General features: G+C 35.2%; 3 protein-coding genes across 5 annotated transcripts; 2 read left to right on the plus strand and 1 right to left on the minus strand.

The window, feature by feature from the left end:
• The first annotated feature begins 1,655 nt into the window (after nucleotides 1-1,655).
• LOC104099557 (uncharacterized) lies at nucleotides 1,656-5,711 on the plus strand. Its single transcript, XM_009606590.4, has 7 exons — nucleotides 1,656-1,931; nucleotides 3,636-3,806; nucleotides 3,997-4,161; nucleotides 4,231-4,395; nucleotides 4,762-4,896; nucleotides 5,180-5,277; nucleotides 5,363-5,711. The coding sequence occupies exons 1-7, from the start codon at nucleotides 1,755-1,757 to the stop codon at nucleotides 5,574-5,576; spliced, it is 1,125 nt and encodes a 374-aa protein (XP_009604885.1). The 5' UTR covers nucleotides 1,656-1,754; the 3' UTR covers nucleotides 5,577-5,711.
• A 1,144-nt stretch (nucleotides 5,712-6,855) lies between these two features.
• Nucleotides 6,856-10,511, minus strand: LOC104099556 (FHA domain-containing protein At4g14490-like). 2 transcript variants are annotated; one of them, XM_009606589.4, is made up of 2 exons: nucleotides 8,773-10,511; nucleotides 6,856-7,230 (listed from the first exon to the last, which is right to left on the minus strand). In XM_009606589.4, exon 1 carries the CDS (start codon nucleotides 10,403-10,405, stop codon nucleotides 8,792-8,794), a length of 1,614 nt encoding a protein of 537 aa, XP_009604884.1. In that variant the 5' UTR covers nucleotides 10,406-10,511; the 3' UTR covers nucleotides 6,856-7,230; nucleotides 8,773-8,791. The 2 variants fall into 2 exon arrangements, with proteins under 2 accessions (XP_009604884.1, XP_033512849.1); XM_033656958.2 differs by having other exon boundaries at nucleotides 6,856-7,266.
• A 2,983-nt stretch (nucleotides 10,512-13,494) lies between these two features.
• On the plus strand, nucleotides 13,495-14,881 carry LOC104099555 (uncharacterized). Of its 2 annotated transcripts, none has more exons than XM_009606587.4 (3): nucleotides 13,495-13,637; nucleotides 13,728-13,873; nucleotides 14,503-14,881. In XM_009606587.4, the coding sequence occupies exons 1-3, from the start codon at nucleotides 13,632-13,634 to the stop codon at nucleotides 14,519-14,521; spliced, it is 171 nt and encodes a 56-aa protein (XP_009604882.1). In that variant the 5' UTR covers nucleotides 13,495-13,631; the 3' UTR covers nucleotides 14,522-14,881. The 2 variants fall into 2 exon arrangements, with proteins under 2 accessions (XP_009604882.1, XP_009604883.1); XM_009606588.4 differs by having other exon boundaries at nucleotides 13,728-13,877; nucleotides 14,503-14,556.
• Nucleotides 14,882-25,064: the final 10,183 nt, after the last annotated feature.

The following is a 25,064-nucleotide window of genomic DNA, read 5'->3' on the forward strand; positions in this document are numbered from 1 at the left end:
TCTATATGTGTGAAGTTCTATCCGCTATTTATGTTTTCAATGACTATGTGTACTACTGAAACTGAAAAGAAAACGTGCTAGCTTTATTTATTAGAACCTGGCATAAATTTTAAGTTGAATTATTAACTGATGATTGAGGATTTTCATGAAGCATTTTTTTCTTAATTGAGTTAGTTATACGTACAATATCAATATTAATAATCATTGTCAGGAACTTATACTTTTATTTCAGAACTCAAACGCTCATTGAGATAGGATACACGTGTAATGCGCGTACCCTGAATGATTTTTTTATTATACTGAACGTAAAAAAATTATTGGATAAAAATTATAATTACATTTAAATATTTAAAACTTGGGATGAGCTAATATTAAGATTTGAATCAACAGAAAATATTATCTTTAACGTTAAGAACAATCCTAATTAACAAAAAAAAAATCTTTAATTTAACTAATTGGCGAGAAATCCAAATCATTCTTTTCAAAATTTATAATAAAATCGATTATAATATAGTAGTAAGATTCAAACGGTTAAAAATGCAAACATTAAAAACAATAAGGATGAAACATTAGAAGACAAAATATATTCTAAGTTAGTTGCCATTAATTAATTTCTTTCTTTTGGTATTCATTCAAATAAATGACAAACTCCCTATACTTTTCTATGTACAAAGTTACTTATTTTAAAAATATTAACTTAATGCACACATTTTAAAACTTAGCATTTGATAACTTGATTTACATATTCTTCGTATGTATATATTTTACTGATTGACGCTAAGCACACGTGCAACGCACGTACAATAAATCTAGTACACGTAAAAAGAGTATTCACCTATATTACAATACAATTTCTAACAAAGATGATTTAATTGAACCCCTTCATTAAATATGGTTTCGGCACTTTTTTCACAATGCAATACATATAATTTTCGTATATACATCTACCACCTAACTTAAAATATTTAATCCGGTGTAAATACGGGTATGGACAATTTTTTTCTTCACATATGCGGCTTTATAGTGGCAGTGGCGGCTACTATGGATGAAAGGTGGATGCACATTGGTCAAAGTAGGTTTAGGTTCTTAAGGTTGGAATTTTATACCACATAACAATTAAGATTCCTTAATTAGGATAGACAAAAAATTATTTTTAAAGAAAGATCTACATGTCCAAGTATGGAACGTACATAATCATATGACTAAAATAATGGTAAGAAAATATTCTAAAATTGGAATAATATAATATTCCTTCCTTACACAATATTGGCATTCAATAATTACAAGATATACTTCTTTAATAGTCCAACTCCTCACATCTCTGAGTCTCTTTCATCCAAATTGACATAATACTATTGCAGCACACCTTGACCTAGTCATGCAGCCGCGCAACACTTATTATTCTATAGTACTTATTATTTTTAATTTTCTGCAGAATTATTATTTTATTTTATTTTATTTTATTATTTGTATGCTAAAAATATACAATGACAATTGGTCAATTCATAAAAAATATTCCGGTGCACAAGCATACCGCGTTCCGAGAAGGGCCGCATCCAATGAGATGGCATACCTTAATGCAAGTATCACTGGCTTATTCCGCTGCTAAACAACTTCATATCTTAGGGTAATATATATATATATATGGTGCAAGTGACCAACTTGTAACTGCATTATAGAGTATTTGTGAGAGATTTGTGGAGCTCTGTTTTCTCTGTTTTTATTTTCAAGAATCAGAGTTACACTCTGCAGCAATGGTAGCAATAGTTAAGTATGGAATAATTGGTGTTGGGATGATGGGAAGAGAACATTTAATCAATCTTTATCATCTCAAAAGTGAAGGAGTTGCTGTTGTTTGCATAGCAGACCCATATGTCCCTTCTCAAAAGTATGCCCAAAAGTTAGCAGAATCGTTTAACTGGCCTCTCCAGGTATGAATTAAATCACCCTGTCACTTTTATGTTTTCTTATTACTTTGGTTTTATAACATTGGTTTCCCAATTAACTTTGACAACTAAATTTTTTATTTCATTATGTACCTGATTGATCGTCATGTAACTGCCTAACCTGATTTTCACGTACTTCATTGATCGCTAGGCTACATGCTTATAGCCTAAAGGCACTTTCAGCCTGTTCAAAGGCACTTTCAAGATTTTAGATTAATTGGGGCAGAGTACAACTGCACTCACTACATGTTGCTAACAATGAATTTGGACATAGTTTAAATGTATATTTTAAAAAATTTAGGTAGTTCTAGCCGAAAGCAATGGGTACATTTACACCAACTGCAAAAAAGGTGGATCCATATCTGGCGGAATTTCATAAGATTGTTATAATTGTTACACTATCATTAATTCATGTGTCTAGAAACAATGAATGGTCTGGCTTTTCAATTTGTTAGAAGTTTCGAAAGTAAACAAAAAAATTAAAAATTAAAAAACGGTTACATTCTTAACTCTTATGGAGTTTTAAAAATCCTTACTGTTTTTTCTCAACTTTTAGGATTACTTCTTCCCAGTTTTGTTGCTGCTGGAATTCAATGTCCGCATATGACAAATTGCTTTTCACTTTTATTCTCTAAATCACTTATAATTTTTGTGTTGTAAGCCCTTCAAGTTCTGAAATATATGAATGGAAACCTCACCTTGGTAAAAGTGATATGTCTTTCTTTTGCTGCCGGAAGGAAGAAGGATATACATATAACATATCCTTGAATTTGAGCTTGGAATGTGGTTAACTAACTATGAGTAGAAAAGTCTTGAGTAACAGTACTAGATGCTTGATAATTTGAAAAGTTTCCCTTGTCTTTCGCTAAACTTATAAGCTGGTCAAACTGGCTTATAAGCTGGTCAAATTGACTTATAAATACCTTTTGGCTTATCTACGCGTTTGGTAAACATACAAAATGCTTATAAGCTAAAATAAGTCATAAGTCATAAGTTGGTCACCCCCAACTTGTGATTTTTCAGCTTATAAGCACTTTTAGTTTGGTCAGGGCTTTTACTAGTTTATCCTTAATAATATTTTTTAATTTACAAAATATTTTCCCAAAATAAATTTTCTAACTCTCTTTCGTTGTTTATCCTTTTCTTTACAAAGAAACTTTTTAATTTATAATCATTTGTAAAGTTTTTAAGAGTATTTTAGTCATTTTACCAAAATAACAGCTAATCAACGATTTTCTACCAAACATATCAACTGTTTATTATCAGTTTCAGCACGTCTATCCATACACGTAAGTGCTTATTTAAAAAATCAGTTTCAACACTTAAAAATATTTTTCTAACACCTCAAGCGTATCAGCTATTTACAATCAACAAATCCAAGCGGGCTCAAAATCTAAAACTTGGCCAAGCATTAAGCTTTTCTTGTTCTAAATTTTGCTATGAATCATGGTCCATGAAAGACTTTGTAAGCATCAGTTGCAAAAGCATAATATAGGGACGACATACATTGTTTTTTCATGCTCTCTTACTCCCCCCCCCCCCCCCTATTTATTTTTATTTTATGATAAGTAACATTTTGATCTTGTGGTTCGGCCCTTACTCAGACCCCGCGCATAACAGGAGCTTAGTTCACCGGGCTGCCTTTTTTTTTCTTAACATGTTGATTGTGATATGTCGTTGCATATACAGGTTTTTGCAGGGCACAAGCAGATGTTAGAAAGTGGGCTCTGTGATGTGGTGGTAGTTTCAACTCCAAACATGACTCACTATGAGATTCTAATGGATATCATCAATCATCCAAAACCCCATCATGTATTGGTGGAGAAGCCTTTGTGTACAAATGTTTCAGACTGCCAAAAGGTCAGTAGTATCTCAAATACCTCTCATTCCAAGAGAAACAGAAAAGAAAAGCTTCAAAATATACACTTACATATTGCACGGGTAGCGGCAGCTAAACTTCTTTAGAGTTTCTAGGCCACTTGTTTTCAGCTATGAAATCTTCAATTTTTCCCTCTATTATACTCTGAAATGGTTTTGAAATATGGATCAGGTCATAACTGCTGCCAAAAGGAGATCTGATATGTTGGTACAAGTTGGGCTAGAGTACAGATATATGCCACCTGTTGCAAAACTGATAGACATTGTTAAAGAAGGAGCTTTAGGACAAGTGAAGATGGTGGCAATTCGAGAACATCGGTTTCCCTTTCTAGTTAAGGTGGTTATTCAGCTAACAACTTGTACTTCCATTGTAGTGACAAATGCTAATGACTTGTTCTTCTTATAGGTCGATAATTGGAATAGGTTCAACTGCAACACTGGGGGTACTCTAGTAGAGAAATGCTGTCATTTCTTTGATCTAATGAGGCTTTTCATTGGAGCTAATCCTGTTCGTGTTATGGCTTCTGGAGCAATGGATTTGAATCACAAAGATGAAGTATATGATGGACGGGTAATTTACTTTTTTTGCTACAGAAGTTCGATTAGATACAAATAATCTCTAGCAATAGCATTTCAAAGAGCGCAAAAGCCAACATTTAGCAGCCATCTATCTAAAACATAGAAAGAAAACTTGGCTAATTTTTCATGATTCATAATTTCAAAACTACCTTTTATTGGTCCTATTTCGTCTGGAAATACTGGAATTGTGGAGCTAGCTGATCACTACCAGGTAGTTTAGGGTTGACGACTGGCTATATCCACATAAGTTTTTGAACAATTCAAGATAAAGCAGAGTAAGCATGCTTAATTAAATATGGTTTTGGGAGATGTTAGTCTTGTGTGACATGGTTTAACTACTTCTGTTTTCGATATTCAGGCGCCTGATATAATTGACAATGCTTATGTTATTGTGGAATTCGACAATGGTTGCCGCGGCATGCTTGACCTCTGTATGTTTGCTGAGGGAAGTAAAAATGAGCAAGAAATATCTGTAGTAGGTGATATTGGAAAGGTAAATCTCCTACCCTCTTTTTCCCCTTTCTCTTCTTGCACAAATGAAGGGGAGCCTTGACGTAACTGGTAAAGTTGTTGCCATGTGAAGTTTGAGTCGTGAAAACAGTCTCTTGCAGAAATGCAGGGTAAGAACCGGACCCCGCGCATAGCGGGAGCTTAGTGCACCGGATTCCGCTTTTCTTCTTACACAGATATTGTAATAAACTCCCACTTATGAATGTCTTGCCAAGTTTGCTCTTAACTTACCCTCCTCCTTTGATGTTCTTTCTCAAATTTATCAGGGCGAAGCACTTGTGCCTGAGGGCATTGTGCGTTGGGGTACACGAGCTGAAGGAAGAAATGGTGTACAAACCTTACTAGCTGAAGATAAGCGAATAAAGTAATTCATTTGGTTTATCTTGAGCTATTAAGTCTTTGTTATCGCTATAATTTCCTCATGTTTTCAATTCGATTTTCTTTGACAGATATGATGGGCTACATCATGGTTCAAGCTACTTAGAGCACCTCTACTTTTTGTCAGCAGTAAGAGCAAGAGGAGAACAAGCTCCTGCTGTTGGTTTACATGATGGTTTGGTTTCAGTAGCTATTGGAGTTGCTGCACAGCTTTCGATTAAGATAGGTCGAGCTGTTACTATTGAGGAAGTCATGAATGAAAAGCTTCAATCTACTAAGTCTTAATATCCAGCCTTCAAAATTAAGAATGTAGTAATAGAACAAAAAACAAGGGTAGATAGTGATTGATCTATTCTCGACTTGTCTAGTATTCATCTTATTATTATTGAATCATTTTAGAAAGTAGAAAAACTTATAGTACACCCTGATGCATTTGATCAATCTGGTTCTTTCTTTATTTGCTTGAGAGCTAATGGATAAGTTAATCATACAAGAAAATAAAAAAGGAAGACCGTGCGGAATCGAGGAAAATTTGAAGAAACTAACGAGCTTATCACTAAATAGATTCAAGTCAGTGCAAATTCTACCATCACCACAAGTTTTCTCTGGCTCGTTGCTGGAGAAGCGACATACGGGAAATAAAATAAAAGTAAGATGTAATTCTTCTATTTGAAACTTAAAAACAATCCATGAGAAGAGAATTACATGTATAGTTTAGAAGTTCACTTTCATGATTCATAATGAGATATTGCCTGGTAAGAAGCATCTGAATTTCGCTGGATCAAGACTCCAAATACATTTGGGGTAGACTATTAAGTTGGACACCTACAAGACAAGCCCATTTATGTTGTTCAAGCCCAAGAGCCCATTAAACTCGGATATTCACATAGAGATCAAGATGCGGCGGAATACTTTTTGACAATCAAATATTTCAAGAAGACCTACAACATTCTTTAATAGAGACATCCTTTTTTGAAGATAAATTCATCCCCATGGAGGACTGCATTATCCTACGTTCGAGAAACACACAGCTCTAGCCCTCGAATCACGAAGATAATTACGAGAGAAAAATCAAGGGAGAAATAGAATTGTACTCACAATTAATTAATGAAATTACTTTTCTCATATTTTATGATTACAGTTTATTTTTCATATCTTGAAAAATTGGTAGCAAACTTGCCTATTTACAACAAAATTAAAAAGATATCATATTATCTGAAAAAATAAATTTATAAAAGATAAATTGCCAATTTTAAATGCCATGATACTTGGGAGAGTCTAATGGAATGGTTGGAAACCTGCGCAATAACCAATTAAACCGTCTGAACAAATGGGCGAACGAATAAGCTAACAGTTCGAACCATGCTATCTGAATGAGGAGTGTTACGTGTCCTTTTGACATCCAAAAGACCAAAACCCATTATATTGTTATGATTCTGAAAACTTGTCTATATTTGTTAACTCGTTCATGTTGTTGGTATTGACAACTAGATGATTCTGCAACTCCACGTCAAATTTGAGAAAGATGCTAGAGAGACCAAAATCAAGGTCAGCCCAACCAATGTTAGAATCAGAAGCATCACCCCAGGTGAAACAGTAAGTATACTGCCATCTGCCAGATCATGTATTGCTATAACATTCTGCTCACTTCAGTTTGTAGGACACTTTTCTCCTCCGGCCTCCCACTGTCTCATCTGAGGTTGAACATCTTCTACTAAACCAGGTTCTAACTTTACAGTATGCAGTTACAGTATGGAACGCTAATGCTCATGTATTCAATATTATAATAAAATTGGAAATAACAGGTCAGTGTCCCACTTTTGCTGCCCACAAGACATTGTTTTGGACTTTTGTTGTCTCCTAAACTATATAAGCATAACTCCAATGATAAGTATCCCTGCTTTGGACTTGAGAAGTCACTGAGCATTGGACTAAATCTCTGGACATTGGACATATATATGCATCAGATTCATCACTGCCATTAAAGAACGGGATTTTCTTTTTTGATAAGGTAAGCAAATTGCATTAGAAAAGGCATCAAGAAGATGCAGAAGTACAAGAGGAATCAAAAGCTAGCTTCAGTATAACTACATGAAGCTAACAGATCAACAACAACAACAACAACAACAACAATAAACCCAGTGTATTTCCATAAGTGGGTCTTGGGAGGGTAGTGTGTACGCGGACCTTACCCCTACCCTACAAAGGTAGAGAGGAAGCTATCCGATCAAAAATATTGAAAACAACAAAAAACTAGCTCCAAGCTAGTATCAGGGAGCTAACAGTATCCAAAAAAATATGAGTGAATACCCTAAAACTCCCCTAAACTATCACGTTTTTGTCAGATGCTTAAACTATCCGGTGTCCCCAAAACCCCCTTAACTATATCCCCCTATATATTACAAACTCCCTCGTCGATTTTTTAATGAAATATGTAAGGTAACTCGCCAAAAGGCGCGTGGGAGATGAAATTATACATAAAAATGCCCGCAATTGCCCGTGTCTAATGGTTAATTACTGTTACCCTCTTTAAAAAAATTAATTTTTCTATTTCCCCTTTATTTTCTTTATATTCTAGCCTTCCTCTTCATTTTTTTATCTTTTTTCCTCTTTTCTTCTTATGGTTTCATCTTAAAAAAATTCTTCTCTTGTTTCTTCTAAAATTATCTTTCTTTTTCATTTAGGTCTTCCTTTCAACACTATTTAGTCCGCCGAAAGATCATAATTTTTATCAAACCCTTACTGAAATTTTACCGAACCCTATTTTTTTCCCCAAATCTTGTATTAAACTAAAATTCCCGGTGAAATTGAAGGTTAATGGGAAAAATTCAATGTTTAATCAAAGTTTAATAGCGAAAATCACGATTGAGACATGGTGTAGCCATTATCGGAGGAGATGGAAGAGAATTTTTTTTTTTACAAATGACCATGTGTTTATCCCTTTACCCTCTTTCTTTGATTTTTTTAACCCCCCAAACATTTACCCATTTAATTAATTTTTATTATTAGTTAAAATTCTTAATTAAATTGATATTTAGATTAGGCTGAGTAAATAGAAAGGTGTCTCACACGCACCACTAAAAAATCGACGAGGGATTTTTAATATAAAGGGGTATATAGTTAAGGGGGGGTTTGGGGACACCGGGTAGTTTAAGAAGGTAACTGACAAAAATATGATCGTTTAGGGGGATTCACTCAAAAAAAAACTATCAACACTGTTTACAGGGGCATGAAAATTCCAACTGAATAAACAAAGTAAGCATTTCGCTTCCAGAACGGGAATTTAACAACAAAAGGAAAAGTGTTTTGTCATCAACTTCTTAGATTGCTTCAACTAAATGAGAATCTTTCAGTTTTTGTAGGTAAATAAGGGTTCACAATATACAGATACAACAGAGCAGCATTTATGCAAATAAGAAATTTAACTATGTCTAGAAAATGAATTCCCCTGATACAAACAGCAATGCAACAGAAAAATTACCTAAGAATGAGTCCTCGGTCTAGCCCTCTGGTATTCCATCACAATCCTTTGCATTCTTGTGCTGCAACATGAACTCCTGAAACTTCTCTGCTTTCTGTTTCATATCTAAAATCATCTCCTCGGTGGCATCAATTATTTGTTTTGGCAAATGAACCTCCAAATAATCAAACCACTCTCCAAGTGTCATTTTCTCTAAATCCACCTCCTTCTCCTCTTGGACCTCACTCATACTTACACCAGCATTACTAACCGAAACCTCGCAACTCTCCCTTCCCAATTTCACTACCACCTCATCAATCACATTTCTTTCTACTCCCTCACCGGCATTGTTCTCTACTGCTTCTTCACGATCTTTTTGGTTTCTTTCCAACCTCTCCATCACCCCCTCTTCCTCCAAACACTCCCTTCTTGCGGCACTTCCCTTCCCTTTCTCAAGTTGCTTCAATTCCATGTTTTCACCTGCATTTTCCTGAATATTTTCTGCATCTTTTTCCTTCCTTGAACTCTTAGTCCTCCTTACATACACTATCTTCTCTTTCCCAACATCAATTGCTACAGAATTCTTAGCTTCCTCCACAGCATCATCCACATTTTTAACACTCACCACTTTCCTAGAACCCCTAGTCCTCCTCGGACTCGGTTTCCTCTCTTGCTTTGCATCAACTACAGCAAGACTCTTAGTTTCCTCGACACCATCATCCACATTTTTAACACTCTCAACTTTCCTAGAACCCCTCGTTCTCCTCGTACACCGTTTACTCTCTTGCTCTACATCAACCACGGCAAGCCTCTGACTTTTCTCCACACCATCATCCACATCTTTGACACTCTCCACTTTCTTAGAACCCCTTGTCCTCTTCGTACACCATTTAGTCTCTCTTTCAACATCAACTAAAGCAAGATTCTCAGTTTCCTCCGCATCATCATCCCCATCTTTAACACTCTCCACTTTCCTACTCCGTGTACCCCGTTTTGTCTCTCTTTCAACATCAACTACAGTAAAATTCTCAGTTTCCATCACGCTATCAACCATATTTTTCACACTCTCCTCTTTCTTAGAACCCCTAGTCCTCCTCGGATTCGCTTTCCTCCCTTTCTCAACTTCAATTACAGTTAAATTCTCATTTTCGGCACTCTTAGAACTCCTCGTTGTTCTTTTGGAACCCACACCCACATTCTCAATTCCACCATTTCCAAACCCTAATTGGGGGCAATTTTCATATAAAACCCCTAATTCCTTACGCCTAGGGTTTCGCCGGGTATTTTTACACTTCATCTCAGCTTCTTCAACTGAATCAACTTTCATTGCTTCAATTTTGACTTCGATGGAGGTTAATTCGCCGATTTTTATTTTATCACCGTCGGTAAGTTTAGCGGGGCGAGATGGATCGACAGCTAAAGTGTTAAGAAATGTACCGTTGGAGGAACCGAGATCCTCGATCACCCATGAACCGGATTGGAAGTGGATACGGAGGTGTTTGGAGGAGATTCCAGGGTCTTTGATAGGGAGTGTGTTGCCGCGTACGACCCGGCCGATTTGGATCTTGTATCCGGGTTTATAGTCCAGTTTTTGCCTAGAAAGAGGACCCTTTTCCATTATTAGGTGGAGCAGTGGTCCTTCTGGTTGTTCCATTTTTCTTTGCTACGGAGGGTAGAGGGAAGAGGAGAGGCTTTGGTAGTGAGTTGCAGAACCGTAGGATTTCAAATTCTACTTTAGAGGGAAGAGAAAATTGGGGTGAAAAAAATTAAGAGAAAACAGAAAATTGGAACAAAAAATTATTAGTACTGTATGGTTTAACAGAAAAAGAAAAAGAAAAACTTATTTTGTACTTTAATCCTTGAAATATCGAAAAATGTCAAGTTTGGTCCTTATTAAATCTGATTAAGTGTATTCAACCTTCAATTAATAGTAATGTGCACTTTCCAGCTGCTTGTGAATCTTTATAAATTTAACGAATTGTTAATTGTTATACCATTTAATTACCCATATGTTATGTGAAGTTTATACCGTTAATTCACAATTCAAGGTAATACATTCTAAAAATAGTCTAAGTGCGATGTATTTCTATATAAAGGGACCATAATACAAAACCTAATTAATTCAAAGGTTAAATGTGTTTAGTCATGTATTATACGAAAAAGGGTTAAATATATCCCTTTATTATTGAATATTGTTTTAAATTACTCGCTGTTATATTATTCGATCAAATATATCCCTACCGTCTAACTATTGATCAAATATATACTTCATTTGACGGAGGGGCCACACGGAGGGCTTCTCAGCTATCTTATGCCCCAACCCATTGCCCATGCTCAATACCCGATACCCAAAACTCATAACCCGAACTTTTCCAACAACTAAATAACTGAACAAATTCATTTGCTCAAAAATTCCAAAAATAAAAATATGCTCCTTGTTTTTTGACGTTCTTAATAAACAAATTAGAATTTCTTTTCTAAAAATGCAAATCTGAGTTCAAATTTCTGAAAATCGTTTAATGTTATTGTCGAATATCATTATTGGGAGCTGAAATCCGTGATTGAACATTATTGGAAAAAAAAAAAAAAAAAAAAGAGTTTTGACCGCCATTGACTCAGCTTTGAGTTTGGTTCAAAACTTTAGATCTGAAGTTTTAAAATCAAAATCGACTGGGTAAGTTTTAAATTTGTTGTAAAAGCTTGATAGAACCTGAATCCAAAATCTGAGTGCATTTGGATCTGATTTGACAAGATCTTGATCAAAATGTTTTGAGGCCTAATTTGTGGAGAAGATGTGTCGGGTTTCTTTACCTCATCTCTTATTGCTTAAATTGTTTGTTGGATCTTATTCGTATCATTGTACAGAAGTTGCGGGTAAAATCTGAGTACATTTTGTGAAGTTTTGATTAAGTTAGATCGAACAAATTAGAGTTGATTCCGCGAAGAAGACAAGATGAGCTTCCTTGAATTAATCACTGAGCTTTGTTCGAATTTTTGTTGAAAGTCTTTGGTTACAAATTGAGATCGATTGGAGAAGCTTATGTTGAGTTCAGATTAAAATTTTGAAGCAATGGTTCCAAAAATTTGTTGCCTTCGAAGAACCCATAACACTCCGTTCATGCTAACTATAACATTATTACCTTGTTGAATATATGTATACTTAACAAATTCATAACCTTTACTCGGTCCACTTAAAAAGGTCCTTTGTAACTTTAGCCACACAATGGTACCAAAAAAGAGAGAACAAATTGATAATCATCTTCATCATCAAGAGCATGTGGCAAGTGATTGATGTACACAATTGAACCTAACCCAGAGAAAGAGAGTTTAATTTTTAAGTGTTGAGAAGGATCGGGTTATGGGTTATGAATTTTGGTACCGGGTATTGAGCATGGGCAACGGATTGGGGCATAAAATGGATCAGAAGCCTTCCATGTGGCATCTCAGTCAAATTAAGGGTATATTTGATCAATAGTTAGACGGTATGAGTATATTCGATCGAATAGTATAACGGAGGATAACTTTAAACAATATTCAATAGTAGAGAGATATATTTCGCTCTTTACCGTATATTATAAGGATCAACATAAGAATTGACTAATAACTGAAGTACTAAAAGTACTAGTAATTTAAAAACAATGTCTATATCATATACACTTTTATCAAGTAATCGTGGCTAATTACTACTCCATATATTTTCATCTTAATCTATTTTATAACCATGATAAATAAATTAATATAGTTTGATGTGAACTGAATAAGTAATTAATATATTTTTTGTAATCTTAATGGAGTACTATGAAAAAAGCATTCTATTGAAGTAAGTAAAATTGATGTGATGAGCCAAAAGTTGTTCCATTTTGTAAATTTCAAATATCCTCGTTGTTTAGATATGATATAAAGTTGATAATAAATAGACCAACTCTCAAATTTAAGGGACCATATAGATTGAACTTGTTAAATTTCAAAGAAATACCTTATAGCTCAATTGTACCAAAGGCATACATATTCGATAAACTTAAAAGATTATATGTGCATTTATAAGATATGAAGTTGAAGTTAAAAAAAAGTTCATGAAAGTTATTTATGTTTGTACGTAAATGTTACTTTTTCAAAATCTTTGTAAAAATAAAGGTGTTCAAGTCGAACTAAAATTTGTAAAACCTGAACTTCGTAAACCCTTGTTTTTATAACTTTAACCAAATAATACTAAAAAAAAATGAACCAAATGCTACCTTCATATATGTGTTTTGCATAATTTTCACACAAAAATTATATACTAGTGAAAATTTTCAGCCAAAATTGTACATTTCGAAATTAATTCTTTGCAAATATCATAAAATTTCAACTTTATTTCAAGAAACCACGTCCAAATACATTTTTTGTTCAACTTCAAATAATATATTATTTTTAAAATTTTTAACCAAATAATATCCAACCACTTCCTTGAAAATCAAATTCAAGTCATTAATTTCATTTTGGAATTTAAGTAATATATCACTTGAAATACTTTTAATAATTATTTTCATGATCATGTCCTGCATTTGTTTAGATTTTTTTTTCTTTTTTGAAAAATTTTCAGAAAAATATACAGCCGCTACCTTTTGGGTGTGCATACTCGTTATGTAATAGCTCGCAAATTATATAGGAGACGTAATAGCTTGACAAGTCTTGTGTGTCGAGCAAAAGCAAAATCGGTTTCAGGTCTCTCATTTAGGTAAAAGAAATTCTAATTACCACAAAAGAGGGGGCAAGAAGTGTAATTAACTCAAAAGAGATAAAAGGGCAAAATCCCCTCCCGATCAAATCTTCAGTAGTAGTCTAGAACCTCCATAGAAGTTCGATCCGATCGATTTTAGCTCCAGAAACCCCAATCAACAATGCCCGTAAGTCCATTTCTTCCGATTCCTTTAACAGCGAGTTTAATGTTTTTTTTTTTTTTTTTTTTTTGTGATTGCAATTTAATTTTGGTGCAGATGACAGTAGTGGAAGTGGAAGCGCCGAGCCCAATGAGGTACATGATGGGAGCAGCTGTAATGATGATCGGCGTCGTATTGCCGCTTGCTTATATGATGTTTAGGAACAAACGCGTTCCTTCCTCTTCTTCGTATGCTAAACAGACGTAGGTATCTCCCTTTCTCTTATTTCTTTTAGTTAATTTTTCTGATCCTCTGTTATCCGTATTTCTGTTTTTTTCATGGTTTGTAATGTTATATAAGCACATAAACGAAATTTGTGTATATGGATAAATAACATGATATGATATGTACTCTTAGATTTTTTTTTCTGTTCTAGAGAATCCTAATTTTACTTGAAAAGACAAATTATTTCTATTGGCAGAGAATTTATATGAAGACCCTGGTTAGCTTGGAATTGTGGTGGCGTTAATTGATTGAAATGAGTATGAATGTTCATTTTTCAAATATATTGTTTTTTGTTTGTTTTTCACCCGGTGTCTAATAGCCCCTTTGGGGCCGACTAATCTGGTTTACGTTGGGAGTCCAACTTAGAGTTAGGGGTTAAAGTGCTTGCTAACAAAGGAGATTCCGGGGTTCGAACCACACACCTCTGGTTAAGGATAGAATTGCCCTACCACAATCTTTGGTGATTCTTTCAAATACACACCGACAAAGATGCTATTTTACTTAATCAATATGAGGGGAAAGAATTGTGTTTTGATGATGTTCTTTTGGCATATATGGTGTTTGAATTAGGTGATTCTTACATGAAAATATGGCCTTTAATTTTCAGTAACAAGGTTCTTATATAGAACGTGGAGGCATACCGAAAACAAGTCTTTGAAAAGGAGAAGGAGAAGCAAGAGGATGGCAGCTCAGCAACTCTTGTAGATGCATTGTACTTCTAATTTGGTTCCAGATTCGTTGAACTTATGTAGTTTATTTTTTCTTATTCAATTAAGAACAGATGAAAGGAAAAGGATAGTTTATATAGTTTTTCAGTGTTTAGTCCGTGTTTTCCTCTCAATTATACAGTTAAGCTTCCTAACCACGGATCAAATAGAAAGGAAACCTAGTGCCCCTGTATTCTTATTATCCCCTTTATTGTGAATTGTTATCCTGATTTCTATTGCCTAGTATGCAAACTATAATATCAGCAATCCCTTGAGTTTTGTTGGGCTTAACCAGAATTATATTTTGTTGCTCCAGTTTTACGGTATAAGCCTGCGTTGATATATCTGATGTGCCTACATGACCATGAAGATGCATACATTCCCAAGTTATGGGATGTTCGCTAAAGCGTGGTACTGCCAAGTTGCAGTAAATTTTTCCATTTGTCCTCTCTTTTTCAGTAGTTAGCATCTGTAGTTTCTTGGTTGTTCTTTTTTAGCAGAAGATGTTCATTAGGCAGTGTGATCTGCATCTTGGGCATTGCATTTCTAACTAATGGGACTTATGGTGTATGCTTGATTGCTAGTTCACTTAGCTTTTACTGATAAGTGTCCCGTGGCCTCTTGTGATTCTGATGATTTCTAAGAAATAGGATTTACAACATAGGTCTCATAGCTTATTTACTTAGCTTTGCTAATATTTTCTTCATTCTTTTTGTGATTTTGATGTATTTATTTTCCTCATTCCTCTTGTGATTTTGATGTATTTCAGTTACAGAAAGATTGTTAGCTTTGCTGGTAAGTTCCTCATCTCCTCACATGATTGTGATGATATTTTAATGGGAAAAGGGTCAAAAATGCCTCTGAACTATGAGAAATTGAACAGCTTTACTCTCCATTAAAAGTTGGTCTCGAATATATCCATGTCGCTAGCAAAGTGACTCAAATTTGCTATTTTGGTCTAACATGCCTCATTTCTTATGTGTTTGGTTAGTGTCGCCCTTATATTATGTGTCTGATTCAATTTTCCCTCCTACTCCACCACCACGGCACCACCACCAAACACCTCTCCACTGGTTTGCCCTACATAATCTTATTTTGAATGAATCACTAGCTCGGTAATATGCATTTTTCATGTTAGTGATTTTTCAACTCTTAATATATAGTGATAGTTTCTATAATTGGCTTTTTTAGCAAAAGTATGTCAAATATTATCTTATAAATTGTTTTAGAGGGTTGCGAAATGATTTCCTAATTGTATTAGTTTTTACACATGGTCATTGCTTCTTATAATTTAGCTTGCTAATATGTCGAGTTGGTTCCAAAAAGAAAAGTTGATATGATTTAATATTTTCTTAGCTTTATATTTGCTTATCTTGATTACAGTCTATGTAACTGCATTTAGTTTGAAAATATAGTCACTAAACTTAAATGTCTGAAACAAGCAACATATTAGTTATGCAGATCATGTTAGTAAATTTTCTCACTTGGCATTGTAATGTAGTTTCATGAACGATTAATTTTTAATTTTTTGCCAAAAGTACACTCACCAGTCTTTTAGAGTATTTTTATTTTTTATAGCAATTATTCTAGTAAAACCTTTAAGTATATGATATACGAGTGGTGGAGGATGGATGCTTAATTAGGGACACATCAAAGTGATAAAGAGTTGGTAGTGGTGTAGTAGGAGGCAAAATTGACTAATACGCATATGTAGGGGTAAATTTGTTTCACTTTAGTTTAGTTAGGACATGCGGCATATTAGTTGGCTAGAAATGCTAATTAAAAATAAAAACATAAAGAAAATAAGGTCTATTAATCCAAAAGGGCAATTTTGAGCCAGTTTGCTAACGAATTAACGATATAGATATATTCAGAGACCAACTTTTAAATGAGGGTAAAATTGTTCAATTTCGCATATTTCAGGAGCATTTTTTTTAAAATCTTTTTTCTATTTTAATTGTGTTCACGTCCCAGCAAAATTTTGATTTTACCACAACCTTGAGTAACTTTAATAGACTACTGAGTTTTGTGGATATAGTTGCAGGAAAAAGTATGGTTGACATTATGCTTGGTGTTCCATTAGTCATGTTATTGGCTAACGGAAAGTTATATTTCGTAAATGAATTGGTAAAACAATTGGTGAACTGTAATGTCTTTAGCATAGAAGTTAATAACTTTGATAGCTAGTTCATTATTTTGGTTGCTTAAATTGCTATTATCAATACAAGAGATGCAAAGCCTCTACAGTTTGTTCCTAAGTGATTATGTTGTCCAAGAGCGCTTCTGGGAGGTATGTCACTCGAACTAGAGGTAGAAAAGCTAAAGTATGATCTTCTATCTCATCTTCTCGTTGTGAAAATAAAAACAAAAAAGAAGAAATAGAAGGACAACAAAAAAACTTACAGCAAAAAGCAAGTTTTGAAAAACTACAAGCAAAATTGAGATGGCGTCGCAACAAATATCGTCACACACTAAATACTAGTAGAAAAGTTATATGGACCTACACCAAATATATATATACACATTGGATTTGAACTGGTACTCAAGTCCATGTACCATAAGTTGTGACAATAAATTAGGGACATTGCTACAATTTATTTTTGCCAAAAAATACTCTAGAGGTAAAAGTAAGTTGGGGGACAGATTGCTCATGGTTCCCGTTAAAAAGGTTCTGTGACCTAGTTTGCACTTGATCCAAGCTAATATAGCCCTGGTTGTGCAGAGAATATTTCAAGAAAGAGTTGTTAGACGCAAGAAAGCTGAATTCAATATATTGAAATAGGAGAGAAGGGAACGAATGACCAGATTATTCAAGTAAAGAAACAAAACATGAACACTAGGAGGAAGTAGATATTCTTTTTGCGTTCCGAGAAAAAAAATAAATCAATATAATACCATAACGTATGGAGAGGATACACAATCTTACGTAGTAGCGACGATTGTGCCCTCTTCTCGTTCATAGTTGTTTCACATTCCCTACGCCTTTCATATCCCATTTGATGTACTCAATATTATTGGCGAGCTCACGCCTTCACCGATCAACCTATAACACTCGCTCCTTTCCCGTTTCAAGTGCATCGATCTTCTTGCCTAAAAATACATAATCTATAAATGATTAATTGAGACCACTAATCACTAATTAAGCAAAGTTTATTGAGCAAGTATTCTTACAGTGGAATCATTACGGGCATCCCATCATTATCGTCATCCAAAATTTGAACAATCAAACACAGGTGTAGTATGTCACCTTAATTTTTTTCAAAAATGAAAAACATAGCTAGCATAACAAAGTGGGATTTAACAGCAGTTGCTACAAGACTTAAAAAAACTTGGATTACATATTCTAAATTTTTTTGTTTGAACTATAATTTCTCACAATGCAAAATATGTTTGAACATGATTTATATAGCCGAGCGAGTGGGATTTAACAGCAGTTGCTATATTTGTATATTGTTGGATGGGATATGAGTCTTATTTATACTACGAGTTGTATGTATTATAAGTTTGGATTAGTATAAATGTCATGCTAATATATAGTTGTTAAAATATTTTTTTACTTTGAATTATTATCAAATATTAAATATTTTTCTCTAACTTGCTTGCATTCTTTAACGCATTTTAAGTGTAAAAAGGACAATCCACTTTATACGGCATTTTGATCTATCAAACATTTTCCCTTGAGTATTCCAGAGATACATAGATACTACAGGTACCGCTACCTTGACACAACACATTCTCTAACGAAATTGGCATTTAGGGTGTGTTTGGTATGAAGGAAATTTTTTTTTTATTTTTTTTTTAATATTTTGTTGGCTTAAATATTTTGAAAAATATTTTCCTCATGAATTTATTTTTCTCTAATTCGAGAAAATTTTCCTTATCAAGATGAGAAAAGATATTTTTCAAAAGTCTTTTTCAATATTCCCCACCATATTCCCTACCCCCACTCACCCCAACCATCCATCCCACCCCATCCAACATTTTAAAGAAAATATTTTCCTTTGTACCAAAAATACCTTTAGTAATTGTTCATCTACTTATTTTTTTTCCCTGTCATATTTAATTCATGTCACTATTATATATACACCTCCTCACCACCATTCAAGAGAACCGTTAAGTTTCAACAAGATCATCTCACTGCTAAATCCTACAGCTTTACATAACATTCTTATTTTACTTTTTCATTCTTTTCTTATTCAAGATTATAGAACCAACCAAGAGGCACATATTTAAGTCGTGACCTACATAATGTTATTCCCGGTCAATATTGCTGTATTTGTAAATATTAATTCTGCAAAATATAAGTTAACGTAATGAAACAATAATAATAAATTCGAGCCCACTGAATTCACAGTGTTTCCTTAAGGAATTTAATCCCCTCCTAGTACCCAAGGTAATGGATTATTTCCTCCCAGGATAGAACGAATAACACACTGGTGTAGCGGTACTTCAAACCCCAGTGTTTCGGCGAACACAAAGTTCGGTAGCAAATCACACTTACAGTTGCTTTGTTTGAAGTTAAAAAACAATGCAGAACGAAGGAGTATATACTCAGAAAAACGTATGGAAGTTCTGAGAGGAAGGAGTGCAATGTATAGCCAATTTGTTGAGCGAATTGTATGTTGAGTTGAGTATCTTTCTTCAACATTTGCTGCTTATATATATAGCAGCCAAGAAGGAGTGCAAGACCAAACGTCCACCCTTCATGGTGGATCAAGCATTACATATTTGTGGAGCAAGCACTTCATATTTGTGGAGCAAGCACTTCATGGTGGGAAGACCATTATCCGGCTGCCAAATTATCAATACACGGATTGGAAAATATCCGTTTACAAATACGGATAATCTTACGTTAATATTTACTATTAACAAATAAATTTGGTCCAAAAAATTAATCAATCAATCGATCATTTGACCAAATCCAAATCCGAAGCCGAAGCCGAAGCCGTAGCCATAGCCGAAGCCGAGCCGAGCGAGCGACGACGACGACGGCGCGAGGCTTGCTTTCTTCTTAACTCTTTAAGAGCTACAAGAAGAGCAATTATATATATACCCACCAAAAATATCTTCCACTTCCAATATGGGACAATGTCTCATTGTTAAGAGGGGGAAACTTAAAATTTTACTCAAAATTTCATTTTCCCTCCATTTCCCATTCACCCTCATTTTAAGAATATTACATCTTAAAAATAAAACCTCAACAATCCCCCACATGAATGGGGAATGGCTATATCACGGAAGTATGCATGAAAAACTGTGTGATTTACAAGCAAGGATTAATTGCATCTGGATAAGTAGGTTTCCCTTTGAACTTTCCGTAGTAAACTTATGTCGGATATACTCGGTCAATCGGTAGATTTGATATCTTTGAACCGTCGATCTTTGGTGTATACCTAGACAACCATAAGTCACACAATCAACCCTTAACCGTCTTTGGTTCTCATTGTTGTGTTCGTTTCAGCCATGAACACCGCCTGGTTTCATAAGTGCGTAGAGAACTGGCCTTACAAAGTTCTCCTTGAAGCGGCTCACACTTCACACTTAAATAGGTGATTCCTAAACGTGTCATCCTGTAGATACACTATTTGATATACCCCGTATCAAATTTAGAAATCATTAAAAAGCCTTAATGCTTTATCCTTGGTACTGAACATTGTCTCATCACGAGAATGGACTAAAATTTTATTTGACAATGTTGAACCGTCATTAATGACTTTGTTTGATCTCTTTGAACCTAGATCTTGGGATCTCCAGTCTTCTAGGTAGAGTTACCGCCACAATGACTTGTTCTCGGCCATAGCCCCATTCCCCTTGATGATTTCTCAACTACCTCTCTAGTTAGGCCTTTTGTAAGTGGATCCGACACATTATCACTTGACTTTACATAGTCAATTGTGATAATTCCTCTAGAGAGTAATTGCCTAACGGTTTTATGTCTTCGTCGTATATGACGAGATTTACCGTTATACATGACGCTCCCAGCCCTTCCAATTGCCGCTTGACTATCACAATGTATGCATATTGGTGCCAACGGTTTGGGCCAAAATGGAATGTCTTCCAAGAAATTCCGGAGCCATTCAGCTTCTTCACCGGCTTTATCTAAGGCTATGAATTCAGCCTCCATTGTAGAGCGGGCAATACATGTTTGTTTGGACGACTTCCAAGATACCGCTCCTCCACCAATAGTGAATACATATCCACTCGTGGACTTAGAATCAGTTGAACCGGTGATCCAATTTGCATCACAGTATCCCTCAATCACCGCAGGGAAATTACTGTAGTGCAATTCAAAGTTCTGGGTATGTTCTAAATATCCCAAAACTCGTTTCATTGCCATCCAATGAGATTGGCCTGGATTGCTCGTATATCGACTCAGTTTACTTATAGCACAAGCTATGTCTGGTCGTGTACAATTCATGATATACATTAAGCATCCCAATACACGAGCATAATCCAATTGTGATATGCTTTGGCCTTTGTTCTTTGCTAATGCAAGATTCACGTCAATTGGAGTCTTTGCAACTTTAAAGCCCAAGTGCTTGAATTTTTCAAGTACTGTCTTAATATAATGAGATTGTGACAATGCCAGACCTTGAGGAGTCTTATTGATCTTAATTCCCAGAATTAAATCAGCCACTCCCAAGTCTTTCATATCAAACTTGCTATTGAGCATACGCTTAGTAGCATTTATGTTGGCAATGTCATTACTCATTATCAACATATCATCCACATATAGGCAAACAATGACTATGTGATTTGGAACATTTTTAATGTACACGCATTTATCACATTCATTTATCTTAAAACCATTTGACAACATTGTTTGGTCAAATTTCGCATGCCATTGTTTGGGTGCTTGTTTTAGTCCGTAAAGAGACTTAACAAGTCTACATACCTTCTTTTCTTTACCTGGAACCACAAACCCTTCAGGTTGTTCCATGTAAATTTCTTCCTCCAACTCTCCATTTAAGAAGGCCGTCTTAACATCCATTTGATGAATTTCAAGACCATACACTGCAGCTAATGCTACTAACATCCGTATGGACGTAATTCTTGTAACTGGAGAGTATGTATCAAAGTAGTCTAGACCTTCTCGTTGTCTATACCCTTTGACTACGAGCCTTGCCTTGAATTTATCAATAGTGCCATCATCTTTGATTTTTCTCTTAAAAATCCATTTAGAACCCAAAGGTTTATTTCCAGGAGGAAGATCAACCAATTCCCATGTATGGTTGTTCAATATGGATTCTATTTCACTATTGACTGCCTCTTTCCAAAACAATGATTCCGAAGAAGTCATAGCTTCTTTAAATGTTTGAGGCTCATTCTCCAATAAGAAAGTCACAAAATCTGGTCCAAATGAAGTAGACGTTCTTTGACGTTTACTACGTCTTGGATTCTCCTGATTACATGTACTTTCTTTTGTTTCTTCCCGAGGTCGTTTAGATCCTTCACCAAACGACTCACATTCCTTTTTATACGGATATATATTTTCAAAAAACTCAGCATTATCTGATTCTATAACTGTATTATTATGAATGTCGGGATTTTCTGATTTATGAACCAGAAATCGATATGCTTTACTATTTGTCGCATATCCTATGAAAACACAATCAACGGTTTTCGGTCCTATCTTTACCCTTTTGGGTTTAGGAACTTGCACTTTTGCCAAACACCCCCACACTTTAAAATAATTCAAGTTGGGCTTCCTTCCTTTCCATTGTTCATAAGGAATGGATTGTGTTTTGCTATGGGGCACTCGATTTAATATTCGATTAGCCGTAAGAACGGCTTCCCCCCACAAGTTCTGTGGCAAACCAGAACTTATCAACAACGCATTCATCATCTCCTTTAATGTGCGATTCTTTCTTTCCGCAATCCCATTAGATTGGGGCGTGTAAGGGGCTGTTGTTTGATGAATAATTCCATATTCTAAACATATTTCTTCAAAAGGAGATTCATATTCACCACCCCTATCACTTCTTATCATTTTTACTTTCTTGTTAAGTTGCGTTTCAACTTCATTTTTGTATTGCCTGAATGCGTCTATTGCTTCATCTTTACTATTCAGTAAGTAAACATAGCAATATCGAGTACCATCGTCAATAAAAGTTATGAAATACTTCTTTCCACCGCGAGATGGTATTGACTTCATGTCACAAATATCTGTGTGAATTAAGTCTAAAGGATTTGAATTCCTTTCAACTGACTTATAAGGATGTTTAACATACTTACATTCCACACATATTTGACATTTTGATTTTTCGCATTCAAACTTGGGCAGTACTTCCAAGTTAATCATTTTCCGCAAGGTTTTATAATTGACATGACCCAAACGTACATGCCATAAATCATTTGACTCAAGTAAGTAAGAAGAAGCTGAAATATTATTATTATTTTTAACAACCATTACATTTAGATTGAAAAGGCCCTCGGTGAGGTAACCTTTTCCCACAAATATTCCATTCTTACTAATTACAACCTTGTTGGATACAAAAACGCACTTAAAACCGTGCTTAACAAGAAGTCCAGTAGAGACTAAATTCTTTCTCATTTCGGGAACATGAAGGACATTGTTCAAAGTCATGACCTTGCCAGAAGTCATTTTTAGAAATACCTTCCCATATCCTTCAACTTTTGCTGTTGAAGCATTTCCCATATAAACTGTCTCTCCGGGTTCAGCAAGAGCATAGGTAGCAAAAGCCTCTCTAACTGCACAAACATGGCGAGTGGCTCCTGAATCAAACCACCACAGTTTAGGATTTCCCACCAAGTTACATTCAGAGAGCATGGCACACAAGTTATCAACATCATCATGGTTTACTACCATGTTTGCTTGACCCCTTTTCTTGTCTTTTTTCGGAGCACGACACTCCGTAGATTTGTGTCCGGTTTTCCCACAGTTGTAGCAGTTTCCACTGAACCGCTTCTTGCTTGGGTTGTATTTCGGACCAGAAGCCTTCTTCCTCTTTTTGTTAGCTTCAACAATATTTGCTCTCATTATTGTTGAATTTCCACGGCCTCTCCTTTCAGCAGCTTTATTGTCCTCTTCGATTCTCAACCGAACAATGAGATCTTCAAGGGACATTTCCTTTCGTTTGTGTTTCAAATAATTTTTGAAGTCCTTCCACAACGGAGGCAACTTCTCAATCATTGCTGCTACTTGGAATGCTTCGTTGATTACAAGACCTTCAGCAAGTAGATCATGAATAATCACTTGCAATTCCTGGACTTGAGTAATAACAGACTTGCTATCTATCATTTTGTAGTCCAGAAATTTTGCGGCAACGAATTTCTTCATCCCGGCATCTTCAGTCTTATATTTCTTTTCAAGCGCATTCCACAATTCTTTGGATGTCTCCATGCTACTGTATACATTATACAGATTATCATCCAGTCCGCTAAGAATATAATTCTTGCATAAAAAATCAGAATGCTTCCACGCTTCAATCACGAGAAAGCGTTCATTATCTGGAGTTTTATCCGGCAGATCAGGAACATCTTCCTTGATGAACTTCTGTAGACATAACGTAGTTAAGTAGAAGAACATCTTCTGCTGCCAGCGTTTGAAATCAATCCCGGAAAATTTTCCGGGTTTTTCTGCCGGTGCCAACGCCGGTGTTCGGCTTGTCGTTGCGTTGGCAGTCGCCATCGGAACAGCTTGGTTTTCGTTTTCAGTCATCATCTTTTCTGTAAAAGAATGACACAAACAAACGTTTAATACACGTTTTCAAACTGGAGTAAAAATCACGTAGATTTTAATATCCAACAAAACGCCACGAAGGCTTAACTCTCCAAAACGGGAGTACACAAACCACAAAGGTTTTAGTTTGCAGAATAATAAGAATAACACAAGTACAGAAATAAATATTAAATTCCTTAAGATTGTTATTCCCGGTCAATATTGCTGTATTTGTAAATATTAATTCTGCAAAATATAAGTTAACGTAATGAAACAATAATAATAAATTCGAGCCCACTGAATTCACAGTGTTTCCTTAAGGAATTTAATCCCCTCCTAGTACCCAAGGTAATGGATTATTTCCTCCCAGGATAGAACGAATAACACACTGGTGTAGCGGTACTTCAAACCCCAGTGTTTCGGCGAACACAAAGTTCGGTAGCAAATCACACTTACAGTTGCTTTGTTTGAAGTTAAAAAACAATGCAGAACGAAGGAGTATATACTCAGAAAAACGTATGGAAGTTCTGAGAGGAAGGAGTGCAATGTATAGCCAATTTGTTGAGCGAATTGTATGTTGAGTTGAGTATCTTTCTTCAACATTTGCTGCTCATATATATAGCAGCCAAGAAGGAGTGCAAGACCAAACGTCCACCCTTCATGGTGGATCAAGCATTACATATTTGTGGAGCAAGCACTTCATATTTGTGGAGCAAGCACTTCATGGTGGGAAGACCATTATCCGGCTGCCAAATTATCAATACACGGATTGGAAAATAT

This window comes from Nicotiana tomentosiformis, chromosome 8, assembly GCF_000390325.3.
Source record: "Nicotiana tomentosiformis chromosome 8, ASM39032v3, whole genome shotgun sequence".
In the NCBI taxonomy this organism is placed as follows: domain Eukaryota; kingdom Viridiplantae; phylum Streptophyta; class Magnoliopsida; order Solanales; family Solanaceae; genus Nicotiana; species Nicotiana tomentosiformis.

Bases quoted from the DNA above. Each gene is read 5' to 3' on its own strand.
- LOC104099556 (XM_009606589.4), bottom strand. From the start codon at position 10,405: ATGGAACAACCAGAAGGACCACTGCTCCACCTAATAATGGAAAAGGGT.
- LOC104099557 (XM_009606590.4), top strand. From the start codon at position 1,755: ATGGTAGCAATAGTTAAGTATGGAATAATTGGTGTTGGGATGATGGGA. The intron at 4,396-4,761 runs GTAATTTACTTT...TTCGATATTCAG, and splicing joins ATGAAGTATATGATGGACGG to GCGCCTGATATAATTGACAA. The intron at 4,897-5,179 runs GTAAATCTCCTA...CAAATTTATCAG, and splicing joins TAGTAGGTGATATTGGAAAG to GGCGAAGCACTTGTGCCTGA.